The sequence below is a fragment of the Phyllobates terribilis genome, unplaced genomic scaffold, assembly GCF_046119375.1.
Source record: "Phyllobates terribilis strain yellow unplaced genomic scaffold, ASM4611937v1 Scaffold_1__5_contigs__length_1240528914, whole genome shotgun sequence".
Lineage (NCBI taxonomy): Eukaryota > Metazoa > Chordata > Amphibia > Anura > Dendrobatidae > Phyllobates > Phyllobates terribilis.
The window spans coordinates 703,705,707-703,718,813 of NW_027362761.1; the positions used below are offsets into that span (position 1 = coordinate 703,705,707).

The 13,107-nt window shown below is 45.7% G+C and overlaps 1 protein-coding gene across 1 annotated transcript in view; it reads right to left on the bottom strand.

The window, feature by feature from the left end:
* Window positions 1–188: 188 nt before the first annotated feature.
* The window catches only part of LOC141273674 (uncharacterized), a 130,678-nt gene continuing 117,759 nt past the window's right edge, over window positions 189–13,107 (bottom strand). The window contains exons 5-6 of the mRNA XM_073685855.1: window positions 1,290–1,556; window positions 189–1,141 (exon numbers count right to left, since the gene is read on the bottom strand). Coding sequence (XP_073541956.1) covers window positions 776–1,141; window positions 1,290–1,556 — 633 coding nt within the window. The 3' untranslated portion in view covers window positions 189–775. The remainder of the gene's footprint in view (window positions 1,142–1,289; window positions 1,557–13,107) is intronic.

The following is a 13,107-nucleotide window of genomic DNA, read 5'->3' on the forward strand; positions in this document are numbered from 1 at the left end:
GGCCGCAGTGGTCTAGTGACTTGAGCAGTGTGTCATTGGATGCAATGGATACAGATGGGTGCCAATAGGTGAGTACCACTTAGTATATTGTTTTTATTCACCTCCAAGCCCCTGCAGAACTTTTGTTTTTACCCATATACCCCATATGAGTCCAATATTACCTATTAGTTTGAAATAAGACTGACAGATTAATTTTTGCATACTATAGTTTTGTTTGCGGAATGATCTTTACACAGTGAGCATTACACCAGGAAACCATAATTATATTTTGCTCTTTTTTGGGCATTTTCAGCAGGTTCCCAGTGTTATTCTAAACAGAGGACCCATTCTGAAACATTTCTTCAGCTGTCTCTAGATCTTATAGCAGAGGATTATATTGCAGACTTACAACCCTTTTTTATCACAACTGTTTTGTACAGATCTATAATATAGTATTGATAGCATTCTATGGGCTCATACATTACCTCCACATGCCTCCAATTTTATGGGAAGGCACACAGATTTTATTTGGCCTACACAAGTTCTCATACCAAAAGACAATGCATAATTACAGAGTCATTCTCCTCTAGGATCATTGCTTTCAGGAAAGAGTCCATTGCCTCATGGAGGATAAATATGTAGGCTGTGTAGTATGGGCACATAGGAACGTCTTGTGCTGCAGTACAGGTTACATGGCTAAGGGTTTGCATGAGCAGCTACTATAAGAAATCCACAAAAATCACTATATGCTATTATAGTACAGAGGAGATTTTTCAACATAAGTCCATTTTCCTGTTTAAGAAAATCCTGGTGCAAATGGAGGAGGTGCTCTATATTCCTCTGGGGCAGTTGGCTGATGGTATCCCTGCGGAGGTGCAAGAGGTGATGTCTTCTGCCCTGTTTGCGCGAAGTGTTCAAAACTCTCCCTTACATTTTTCATGTGTGCTGCCATTGAGTTTTCCATTTTCTTCAAATCCTGAGCCAATTCTCCGTCTTTCATGAAAGAAACTGCTTTGTTTATTGCGGTTTTACATGCTTTTAAGGGTTTCTTTGATGAATTGACCGTTTTTTCTTCATTCTTAGTGGGGCACATAGAGTTATCAGCTGTGTTTGGACATGGTAAATCTACAATAGATTTGTGTTCACTTGGAGCCACAAAGACCTGCAAACAAAAACGCAAACTGGTTAAATATTTCAATTGACATTTCTATTCCTATTTGAGTAACAGAATTTTCAATTGTTTCTTATTATGTGGCCAAGATGACAGTATTGTGTTGTTTCTCTATTAACATGTTAATACAATTACGTACTGTAGTGCTTGGCATCTGTAGTTCTGTAGGCAGTACTGGGTAGAGTCTGTTTACAGTGGTTGGATTGCATGGTGGTGTCATTACTTGAGAGGTGGAGGAATTGGAGGACAGCAATCTCTTTGGCGGGACCGGTGCAATGTGTGTTTCCACAGACAATGGATGATGTGTGGCAATGCCTGTAGAAGAACGCCCTGGACTGTGAAATGGTTTTGGCAATGTTAGTCTGTTTCCGAATAATTCTTCATAATCGGCACCGGATGATGCTTTCTGTAACAGATCAGAAAATTAACATTTGCATCAAGTTGACGTGATCACTATTTTGCTGTCCTTTCCTTATTTTTAAGCACATTGACTAGAACATGACATCTATCTTCATCAAAATAATATTATAAGTGCAAGATATAAAGTATCATTACTCTTTTTTTGTTATTTGGAGAGACATGAATATTGCACATCAGGTGTGTGTGTGTATGGAGCAGACTCGGGAGCTGAACCAGCTCCGTACGCATCAGGTGCTGGCTGTGTATACAGTTGATTAGAGATGAGCGTTGTTCTACTCGAACTGTTCGCCAATCTCAAATTCGAGCTGTTTTGGGCGGTGTTCGAGCCGTTCGGCGAACACGAACGATTTGAAAAAAATTTGGCTGTTCGAGGTTATGTTCGATAACTGTTCGTGCACCAAAGTCATAACTGGATTTTTTCTCAGTAATGATGAAAATTAATGTTAATACGCAGTTTGAGTGTACAGCGGGGTGGGGGGAGGGGCAGGGGACGGATCTCTGCAGGAATAATGAAGATCTCCATTTTTTTTTCTCTTTCCCGCATTTACAGTGGGGAGGTGCAGTCTGTCAGCCTATCAGCAGCGCACACACGGAGCAAAGTGCTTTTTTTCACACAAGCAAGGGCATGTGTCATTGGCAGTGTATGTCACATGTCCTTGCCCTATAAGACCCAGCCATTTTCCCCGTCGCCACCATTTTCTCACTGCTGCAGCTGCGTGTTAGACGGCACCGCTGTTGCTGTGTGCGCTATACCTTGCTAATTTCAAGCCAATTTTCGCACAAATCTACAGATAGCTTGGGAGTAGGGAATAGTTGTGATTGCAGTCCTTTTAAGGACTAGGTTACAGCATTTCCTATGACTTTTATCAGGCAGGTCTGTGCTCTTAAATAGATAGGTTAGGAGTAAAGACTAGTGTTGAGCCACCCCTGTAGTGTTCGAGTTCGGTTCGGTTCGTCGAACACCCGTGTGTTCGCCGAACTGTTCGTCGAACTGTTCGTCGAACACCTTCGAACACCGTTAAAACCAATGGCAGGCAAACAAAAACACATAGAAACACATAGAAAACACCTTCAAAGGTGTCCAAAAGCTGACAAACTGCTCAGAAGACACAACTAACACATGGAAAAGTGACAAGTACATATAGTCATGCGAAAAGAAAAGAGGTGAAGGAGTAAAAGGAGGGGGAGACACAGATATAGGCATGTCATGCCCTTCTAAAATCCAAAAAGTGAGAAGCCGAGACGGCCAGTCCGCTCCTGCCCGTGCCACCTCCGTGTCGCCGGGTTTGTGCCAGAGCCGCGGTGAACCCTGATGGCCAGCCCCCCTCTCCCAATACTGGTGCCTGTCCGCTGGTGGGTCGAGAGAGCCCCCCTGTGGTGGAGGCAGCTCTAAGCTTTTTAATTTAAATTGTCCCTCTAATTTGAATGAATACACTTTAAATCCATTTACAAGGATCTATTGGAGGGCAAGTCTCATGCCAGCAGCCGCGTAATTCCAGCTCTAGTAGCGTCCACTAAAGCTGCTGCAGTTAAAAAGCTTTTATAAGGATCGAGCTCGGCTGTCCACCGCAAGGCATCCTAGTGCCAGTCCCAGCCCCTATGCCTTGGGGTGCCTCCTGATGCTCTTCACTGAGTATCCCGTGGTCCCGAAGCATTTCCTTTGAAAAAATTAAGTGTCCAAACTACAGGTGGTGTAGCTTGCTTAACAGCCAGGATAATCCGCTGACTAGCAGACACTGCTACTAGGCACAAAGTATTTCCTGGGTTAGATGCAGTTAAAAATTTGTAAGTAGATACTCTCGTTGGATGCTGAGAAAGCATTCCATAGAGTCTCCTGGCACGCCATATATGATTCTCTTAAAAAGCTTGGGGTAGGGGTCTAGGGGACCCTTTTATAGCCAAAATCACGGCCCTGTATCACAATACGTCACCTAGGCTGAAGATAAATGGAACTGTAGCACCGAGGGCTCGGTTGCTACAGACGTATTGCACCTCACCCAGAGGTGTGATATCTCACTCTCAGATAAGGATGGAGTGTGGATCAGGACCCGACACCTGCATGCATTACACCACATTGCCGTGGGGCAGGGCGACCAATATGCCCCTGAGATGGGCACGACAGTCCCTGTCCCTGGCTGGAGTGGGGGGAGGGAACACTGAGGAAGGGGAACCCTGCAGTGCAGGAGCAGGGAGGAAGCAGTTCCTGGGTGCATTGAGAAGGGAGTATAAAAGGTGGGCACCATCTTAGTTCAGTGCAGAGAAGTCTGAGCAGAAGTGGCAGGGAGCAGGGGCTCTGCATGAGCTCTGCTCCGGAGGCGGGCCTAGTAACAGAGGCCCAGGCCTGCAAGAGGGAGAAGGAAGGAAGAGGAGCGGAGAAGGCTCCAGGAACGAGGAATGAAGGGATCCCAGGGGTGCGGACGGGCGAGTCGCCACCGCACGCCCGAATCCACCTGCGTGGAGGGGTCAGGCCAAAGGGGGAGACCGGTCCCCGAACTAGTGGAGGCAGGAAACGACCCTCAGCTAGAAACCGGAGGCTCTGACATTTTATGTGGCGCAGCCCCTTGCTCCACCCGCTAGGAAGGCACCACATAGGGTCAGGGAAACTGGCGCCAAGTTTACCAAGAGGAGGCCCGAGGCAGCCGGACAGAAGTGTTGGTAAGAAAGGCCAGACAAAGGACACACAAAGGGGGTCCTGTGAAGCGCTCCAAAGTTATCTGGGAGTTGTCTGAGCCCCTCACCTGGTGAGCACAGTACGACGTGGGCAGCCGTTACCTGCAGACGTGGTCTGGATAATAAGAACTGTGAGTAAAGGCCCTGAACTGCATCACTGACTCCGTGTCGTTACTGCTGCTGCCCTGCACCATCACCCCCATCCTCCGCATACACTGCCCTGAGGCTATACTCCTCCCGTGGGGAGTTATGCTACGCTCTGCTGCACCCACAACACCAGCCTTAGCGGTCTGCCCTGTAGCGGCGGTTCACTCTGACCGCAATCCACGGGTGGCGTAGTCGGACATTTAAACATCAAAACCACATAAATAGTTCCGCCACTGGTTTGACCGCCCTGAGCCACGGAACCGGATCGCCGCCACGAAGACTACAACCACCAGCATCCACCAACAAGGGTCCGGCTCCGGGTGTCCCAAGGCCCAGGGGGTGCGTCAGAACATTTTCATCACCTTTCACAATCACCAATGGGACAAGGCAGGGATGTCCTCTGTCCCCTCTCTTATACATCCTAGTGACGGAGCACCTGCTCTCATCAATTCGCCATAACCCCAATATTAGGTGGATTGAGGTGGGAGGCACCGAGTACAAGTGCTCTCTATTTGCTGATGATGTCCTAGTATATATCACTCAATCACATATATCCATCCCTGCTGTTATGGCTGAAATAGATCACTTTGTTACATGGTAAAATTTTAAAATCAATGCAGCGAAGTCTGAGGCCCTCGATGTCTCCCTCCCTAAATCCATATAGGATTCCATCCAGTCCAACTTTCCCTTTGCCTGGCCCTCACAGGGTATCAAATACTTAGGAATTCCTATTCATAGAGACCTCTCCCATCTATGTTATCTTAATTTTGGGCCCTTTATTGAACAATTCCATACAGACCACGGTTGGCAAGTTAGAACTGTAAGATTCACTACGTGAACCACTGGTGTTTTGTGGAAAAGCACATGTACACCGCGTTCCAAATTATTATGCAAAAAGTGTTTAGGAGTGATAAGGGAAGAATTTGTTTGTTTGTCAGTTAAACTCATTGATGGTGATGTGTGTCAGGGCTCTTTATATCACTGTAAGCAATTGCAGACACCTGTGCTAATTAGTTTGGCAGGTGTGTCCAATGAAAGGCAAGACTACTTAAGAAGGCTCTCTCACATTATTAAGCAGCCTACATTTTCTGCCAAAATGGGAAAGAAAAAGGATGTGTCGGCTGCTGAGAAGCAACAAATTGTGGAGTGTTTAGGTCAAGGCATGACTACAATCAACATTGTGCGATGATCAGGATGAAGTGTCTTGGCAATCAAGAAGTATGTAGCTGATTCACAGTACACACGTGTGCGTGCTGATAAGGGCAAATTGAGGACTCTTTCCTACAGGCAATTACGTCAGGTTGAAAGAGCAGCGGCAAAAAAGCCTTGTCATAGCAGCAGACAAGTTTTTGAAGCTGCTTGTGCCTCCAACGTCCCCCGAACAACAAGATGCAGGGTCCTTCAGAGGTTTGCAGCTGTGCATACGCCATCCTGTCGACCTCCTCTATCCACTTCACACAAGCAGAAACGGCTCCAGTGGGCCAAACATTACATGAAGACTGATTTCAAAACTGTTTTGTTCACGGATGAGTGCCGTGCAGCGCTCGATGGTCCAGATGAATGGAGTGGAGGATGGCTGGTTGATGGACACCCCACGCAAACACGGCTACAGCGCCAACAAGGAGGAGGTGGAGTAATGTTTTGGGCTGGAATCATGGGGAGAGAGATTGTCGGCCCCTTTAGGATCCCTGAAGGCGCTAAAGATGAACTCCATAATGTATGTGGATTTTCTCAAACAGCACTTCCTGCCATGGTTCAAGAAGAAGAACCGTGTATTTCACAGCAAGATCATTTTTCTGCATGATAATGCACCATCTCATGCTGCACATAAAACATCTGCATCTCTGGCTGATATGGGCATAAAAGGGGACAAACTTATGGTGTGACCCCCATGCTCCCCTGACCTCTACCCCATTCAGAACCTTTGGAGCATCATTAAAAGGAGTGTCTATGATGGCGGGAGGCAGTTCACATCTAAGCAACAGCTCTGGGAGGGTATTCTGTCCTCATGCAAAACAATTGAAGCAGAAACCATCCAAAACCTGACAAATTCAATGGACGAGAGAGTTCAGAAGCTCCTTTCGAACAAGGGGTCCTATGTGAAAATGTAACATCACCTAGAATAAAGTTTTGAGTTGAAAACTGTTTGATTTCAGTTTCTAACAACCTGCTAATGCTTATAATTTCAAAAATGACAATTTTTTTGGTCTTTATTAAAATGAAAAGGTTGATCGAAAAGTTTGGGGGATCTAAGAGTGTGGCAACCCAGTAGTCATGATTACTTCGAATTCTGACAATATGAGGGTCATGCTGCAGGTAGTGCAGCAAGAAGGCACTTATGTGTCTTGCGCATCTCGGAGCCCCAAAATTATTTTCCGGGCTAGATGCAGCTGAAAATTATTTTTAATTTTAAATCTGGTGAAGCTTATTATAGATGGCCTAATAGGATCAGTGCTGCACACTGCTACAAAGCCCAAATTATTTTCCAGTCAAGATACAGATAAACATGATTAGTAATTTGAAAGCTTAAAACGGTTGGTAGGGTGATTTTAACCAATCATCAAGCTTTTACTCTCCCCAGGATGACACAGGGGTAGAAAAGTCGTTTCGGATCCATGATTTGTTCATCTTTATGAACGTGAGTCTGTCTACATTATCAGTGGAGAGCCGCGTGCGCTTATCTGTCAGCACACCACCAGCAGCGCTGAACACACGTTCAGACAGAACGCTGGCTGCGGGGCATGACAAGATCTCCAAGGCGTAAGTGGCTAGCTCCGGCCATTTATCCAGATTGGAAGCCCAAAAAGAGCAAGGGTCCAGTGACACAGTCGTGGCTTCAATGTTTACTTGGAGATACTCCTGTACCATCGTCTCTAGGCGTTGACTATGTGTCAGACTTCTTGTCTCCTGTGGCCTTGCAAAGGATGGGCTAAAAAAGTGGTGAAATGATTCCGCAAAATTGATGTTACCAGCAGATACTGTGGTTCTGTTACGGTTTGAGTGCTGAACACTTGACGGTCCCACGGTTGGCAAGTTGGAACTGTGAGATTCACTACGTGCACCACTGGTATTTTGTGGAAAAGCACATGTAAGATTCTGCAACAGTCTCTGCTGATACTCCTGCATGCGTGCATCCCTTTCTATGGCAGGAATAATTTCTGCAAATTTACTTTTGTACCGGGGATCTAACAGTGTGGCAACCCAGTAGTCAGGATTAATTCTAATTCTCACAATTCGAGGGTCATGTTGCAGGTAGTGCAGCAAGAAGGCACTCATGTGTGTTGCGCATCCAGGAGCACCAAGTCCCTGTTGTGTTGGTGGCGAGGTAACAATCATGCTTCCTTCCTCTGTCCTCTCCCCCCAACCTCGCACAACAGAAATGTGATCAAGGTCTCCCTCATCTGATGAGTCTTCCATCAGTTCGTCCTCCACTTCTTCCTGGGCTCCTGCACCTTCCTCACTAGTTTGGCTGCTACCATGCGCCCTGGTAAAATCATCTCCCCCACCCTCACATGCCTGCCGCCTTGGTGCTGCCGACCGTCTGGACCTTGCAGATGTTAGCCCTTCCGCATACAACTCCTCCTCCTCTACTTCCTCCACCTCCTCTTGTGCCACCACCTGACTCCGAATTCTGTTTAACATGTGCTCCAGCATGTAAATCACCGGAATAGTCATGCTGATAATGGCATCGTCAGCACTAAACATCTTCGTCGCCATTTCAAAACTGTGCAGAAGGGTGCATAGGTCCCTGATCTGAGACCACTCGTCCAGCGTGATTTGCCCCACCTCTGAATCTCGTTGGCCCAGGCTATACGTCAGAACGTATTGCACCAGGGCTTGTCGGTGCTGCCACAGTCGCTGCAACATGTGCAGAGTTGAATTCCACCGGGTAGGCACATCGCATTTTAGCCGGTGAAGTGGCAGGCCCAACGACTTCTGTAGAGATGTAAGTCGCTGAGCTGCGGGATGCGAACGGCGGAAGTGAGCACACAGCGACCGTGCCCTCTGCAGAAGGCCATCTAGTCTGGGATAGTGGGCTAAAAATTGCTGGACAACCAGGTTCAACACGTGAGCCATACAAGGCACGTGTGTGACATTGCCCCGGCGAAGGGCCGCACCCAGGTTTGCAGCATTGTCGCACACGGCCTTCCCTGGTTTCAGGTCCAGTGGAGACAACCATTCATGAAATTGGTTCTCCAGAGCTGACCACAACTCCTCAGCTGTGTGACTCACATTTCCCAGACATTTCAATGTAAAAACCGCCTGATGACGTTGAGCCCTACTGCCAGCATAGTAAGGAGGTGTGCAGGATCCCTTCTGCGCAGTTAGAAAGCTTGTGGCATGACCAGACAGGCTTTGGGTGCAGGTGGAAGACCGAGAGGAGGTTGAGGAGGCAGAAGCAGTGGAGGAACTTTGACATAAAGAGGATTGACGCACAACTCGTGGGGACGGCAAGACTTGGACAGCAGCCCCTTGTCCTGCTGTCACCATAGTTACCCAGTGCCCAGTCAGCGACATGTAACGCCCCTGTCCATGCCTACTCGTCCAAGTGTCTGTGGTGAAATGCACCCTGTCACACACAGAGTTTCTCAAAGAAGCGGTGATGTTGTGTGCGACATGCTGGTGGAGCGCAGGCACACCTTTCTTTGAGAAGTAGTGCCGACTGGGCATCTGGTACTGGGGCACTGCGACGGACATAAGGTCTCGAAAATCCTCTGTGTCCACCAGGCGGAAAGGCAGCATTTCTGTAGCCAAGAGCTTGCAGATGGTGAAATTCAACCTCTTAGCTTTCTCATGGCTAGGAGGAAATGGTCTTTTACTTGTCCACATCTGAGGGACCGAGGGCTGGCTATTGTGCTTAGACGGGGTTGATAAGGGTGTCCCCGGCAAACTGCCGGTCTGTGAGGAAGATGCAGGCGGACATGTTAGGTTGCATTGATCCAAAGGTGGTGCTATCGATGTCGGACAGCGCTCAAGACCAGCTGGTGTTACCACCTCCAAAGAAAATGATGACCTGCCAATCACGCTGGCTGTTGCGGGTAAAGAGGTGGCAGGTCTGCGCCCCAAAACAGGTGTGACTGCTGTCCCCCCAGTCACAGAGGATGAAGAGGCCGCGGATGCACAAGATATGGCAGACGGTGGTTGGCCCGGCCGGCTAGGCCGCATTGTAGCACACTGAGCTTCCCACTGCAACTTATGCTTCATGTCCATGTGCCGGTTCATGCATGAAGTACTCAAACTATGTATTTTTTGGCCTCTACTTAGCTTTTGCTGACAAATGTTACAGATAACACGAGTTGGGTCATCTTTATCGATCTGAAAAAATGCCCAGGCTATGCAAGGCTTAGCACCCATGCGACCTGAAGAGCCACCACGACTTGTGGTGAGAGGCAGAGTTGTGTTTGAGGATGCAGTTGTTGACGTGCTTCCAGTACTACGTCTCTGTCCAGGAAGGCGCAACCTGACCTCGTCGTCACTAGCATCTTCCTCCACCTCCTCTGCTGACCTCATCTCTTGGCTGACTGTGGGTTGACAGTAAGTGGGATCTCCGACCTCATCATCATCACCCTGTGCGTTATCACACCCGTCGTCCTCAGAGCCAACCTGTTCCTGCCCTGACAAAAAACTAAAGTTGTCGCTCCAATCAGGTATTTGAGTCTTATCATCGTCTTCCTCATTTTCTCCACCAACAGGAGTTACAGTTTGGGAATGAGGGTCTACATTATGGTCAGAACCTTCTGCGTCTGGTCCTGGATCCGACTCATAAAGATTCTGGGCATCAGTGCAGATCATTTCCTCGTCTGGATTCACAGAAGCGCTGGAGTCGACCTCTGATTCCCAGGCTATAGTATGAGTAAACAGCTCTGCAGACTCAACCATCTGTTCTACCTCATACTCAGACGGGCAGCTGGAGATTTGGGAGCTGTGAGGAAGCAAGTGCGATTTGGGTGACACCTTTGAGGACTGGAGTATTTGTGATGTTGAAGTTGATGTGGAGGAGAGCCCACTTAAAGGAGCACTTGATATCCGTTGAAGCACCTGCTGTTTTTGTGCCTCATCTGGAATTTGTAGCGATTGGCGTGGCCGTAAGAAAGGGATCTTATCACATTGTCCGCTAAAAGAAGTAGACATTTTAGTTTGGCTGGAAGATGGTCTTTCTTCTGCACCTACCCCACGGACACAACCTTTTTTCCCCTTCCCAACACGCCTATTCCCCTTTCCACCAGCAGCAGGCCTTTTTCCACTCATTTTGGTGGTTAACTAATTCACAACTCTGGAGTTGTTTGCACAAAAAAACAATGGATGGTAACCGAGCAGAGCTGAGTGGCCAAACTGTGGTATTAGGCCAAAAGTATTGGCTGGGTTAGATGCAGAAAAAAATTATTTTTAATTTGCAACCTGATGGAGGTCAGTATAGATGGACTAATAGACCAAGTCCCACACACCGCTAGAAGCCCAAATATTTTTTCAGAGCTAGATGCAGAAAATTTTTTTATTCAATTTGCAACCTGATGGAGGTCAGTATAGATGGACTAATAGACCAAGTCCCACACACTGCTAGAAGTCCAAATATTTTTTCAGAGCTAGATGCAGAAAAAAATTATTTTTAATTTGCAACCTGATGGAGGTCAGTATAGATGGACTAATAGACCAAGTCCCACACACCGCTAGAAGCCCAAATATTTTTTCAGAGCTAGATGCAGAAAAAAATTATATTCAATTTGCAACCTGCTGGAGGTCAGTATAGAAGGACTAATAGAACAAGTCCCACACACTGCTAGAAGCCCAAATATTTTTTCAGAGCTAAATGAAGAAAAAAATTATTTTTAATTTGCAACCTGATGGAGGTCAGTATAGATGGACTAATAGACCAAGTCCCACACACTGCTAGAAGCCCAAATATTTTTTCAGAGCTAGATGCAGAAAAAAATTATTTTTAATTTGCAACCTGATGGAGGTCAGTATAGATGGACTAATAGAACAAGTCCCACACGCTGCTAGAAGCCCAAATATTTTTTCAGAGATAAATGAAGAAAAAAAATATTTTTAATTTGCAACCTGATGGAGGTCAGTATAGATGGACTAATAGACCAAGTCCCACACACTGCTAGAAGCCCAAATATTTTTTCAGAGCTAGATGCAGAAAAAAATTATTTTTAATTTGCAACCTGATGGAGGTCAGTATAGATGGACTAATAGAACAAGTCCCACACGCTGCTAGAAGCCCAAATATTTTTTCAGAGATAAATGAAGAAAAAAATTATTTTTAATTTGCAACCTGATGGAGGTCAGTATAGATGGACTAATAGACCAAGTCCCACACACTGCTAGAAGCCCAAATATTTTTTCAGAGCTAGATGCAGAAAAAAATTATTTTTAATTTGCAACCTGATGGAGGTCAGTATAGATGGACTAATAGACCAAGTCCCACACACCGCTAAAAGCCCAAATATTTTTTCAGAGCTAGATGCAGAAAAAAATTATATTCAATTTGCAACCTGCTGGAGGTCAGTATAGAAGGACTAATAGAACAAGTCCCACACACTGCTAGAAGCCCAAATATTTTTTCAGAGCTAAATGAAGAAAAAAATTATTTTTAATTTGCAACCTGATGGAGGTCAGTATAGATGGACTAATAGACCAAGTCCCACACACTGCTAGAAGCCCAAATATTTTTTCAGAGCTAGATGCAGAAAAAAATTATTTTTAATTTGCAACCTGATGGAGGTCAGTATAGGTGGACTAATAGACCAAGTCCCACACACCGCTAGAAGCCCAAATATTTTTTCAGAGCTAGATGCAGAAAATTTTTTTATTCAATTTGCAACCTGATGGAGGTCAGTATAGATGGACTAATAGACCAAGTCCCACACACTGCTAGAAGCCCAAATATTTTTTCAGAGCTAGATGCAGAAAAAAATTATTTTTAATTTGCAACCTGATGGAGGTCAGTATAGATGGACTAATAGACCAAGTCCCACACACTGCTAGAAGCCCAAATATTTTTTCAGAGCTAGATGCAGAAAAAAATTATTTTTAATTTGCAACCTGATGGAGGTCAATATAGATGGACTAATAGAACAAGTCCCACACGCTGCTAGAAGCCCAAATATTTTTTCAGAGATAAATGAAGAAAAAAATTATTTTTAATTTGCAACCTGATGGAGGTCAGTATAGATGGACTAATAGACCAAGTCCCACACACTGCTAGAAGCCCAAATATTTTTTCAGAGCTAGATGCAGAAAAAAATTATTTTTAATTTGCAACCTGATGGAGGTCAGTATAGATGGACTAATAGAATGATGCTATGCCCAAAAGATTTTACTTCACTAGGTGCAGTAAAAAAATTGGTATTCTATACACAGGTGGTATATCTTGCAACACATATAGGCTACTCCACTGACTAACACACTCTGCAATAGGCCAAAAAGGATTAGCTTTGCTAGATTCAGCCAAATGCTGTGAAAAAAACTTGCACAGCACTGGCACAGACCTGCCTGGCAAAAACTGATAGGAACTGATGTAACCTAGTCCTGAAAAGGACTCCAATTACAATTAGTCTTTACTCCCACAATCTATCTATTTAAGAGCACAGACCTGCTTGATAAAAGTCGTAGGAAATGCTGTAACCTAGTCCTTAAAAGGACTGCAATCACAACTATTCCCTACTCCCAAGCTATCTGTATATTTGTGCGAAAATTGGCTTGAAATTAACAAG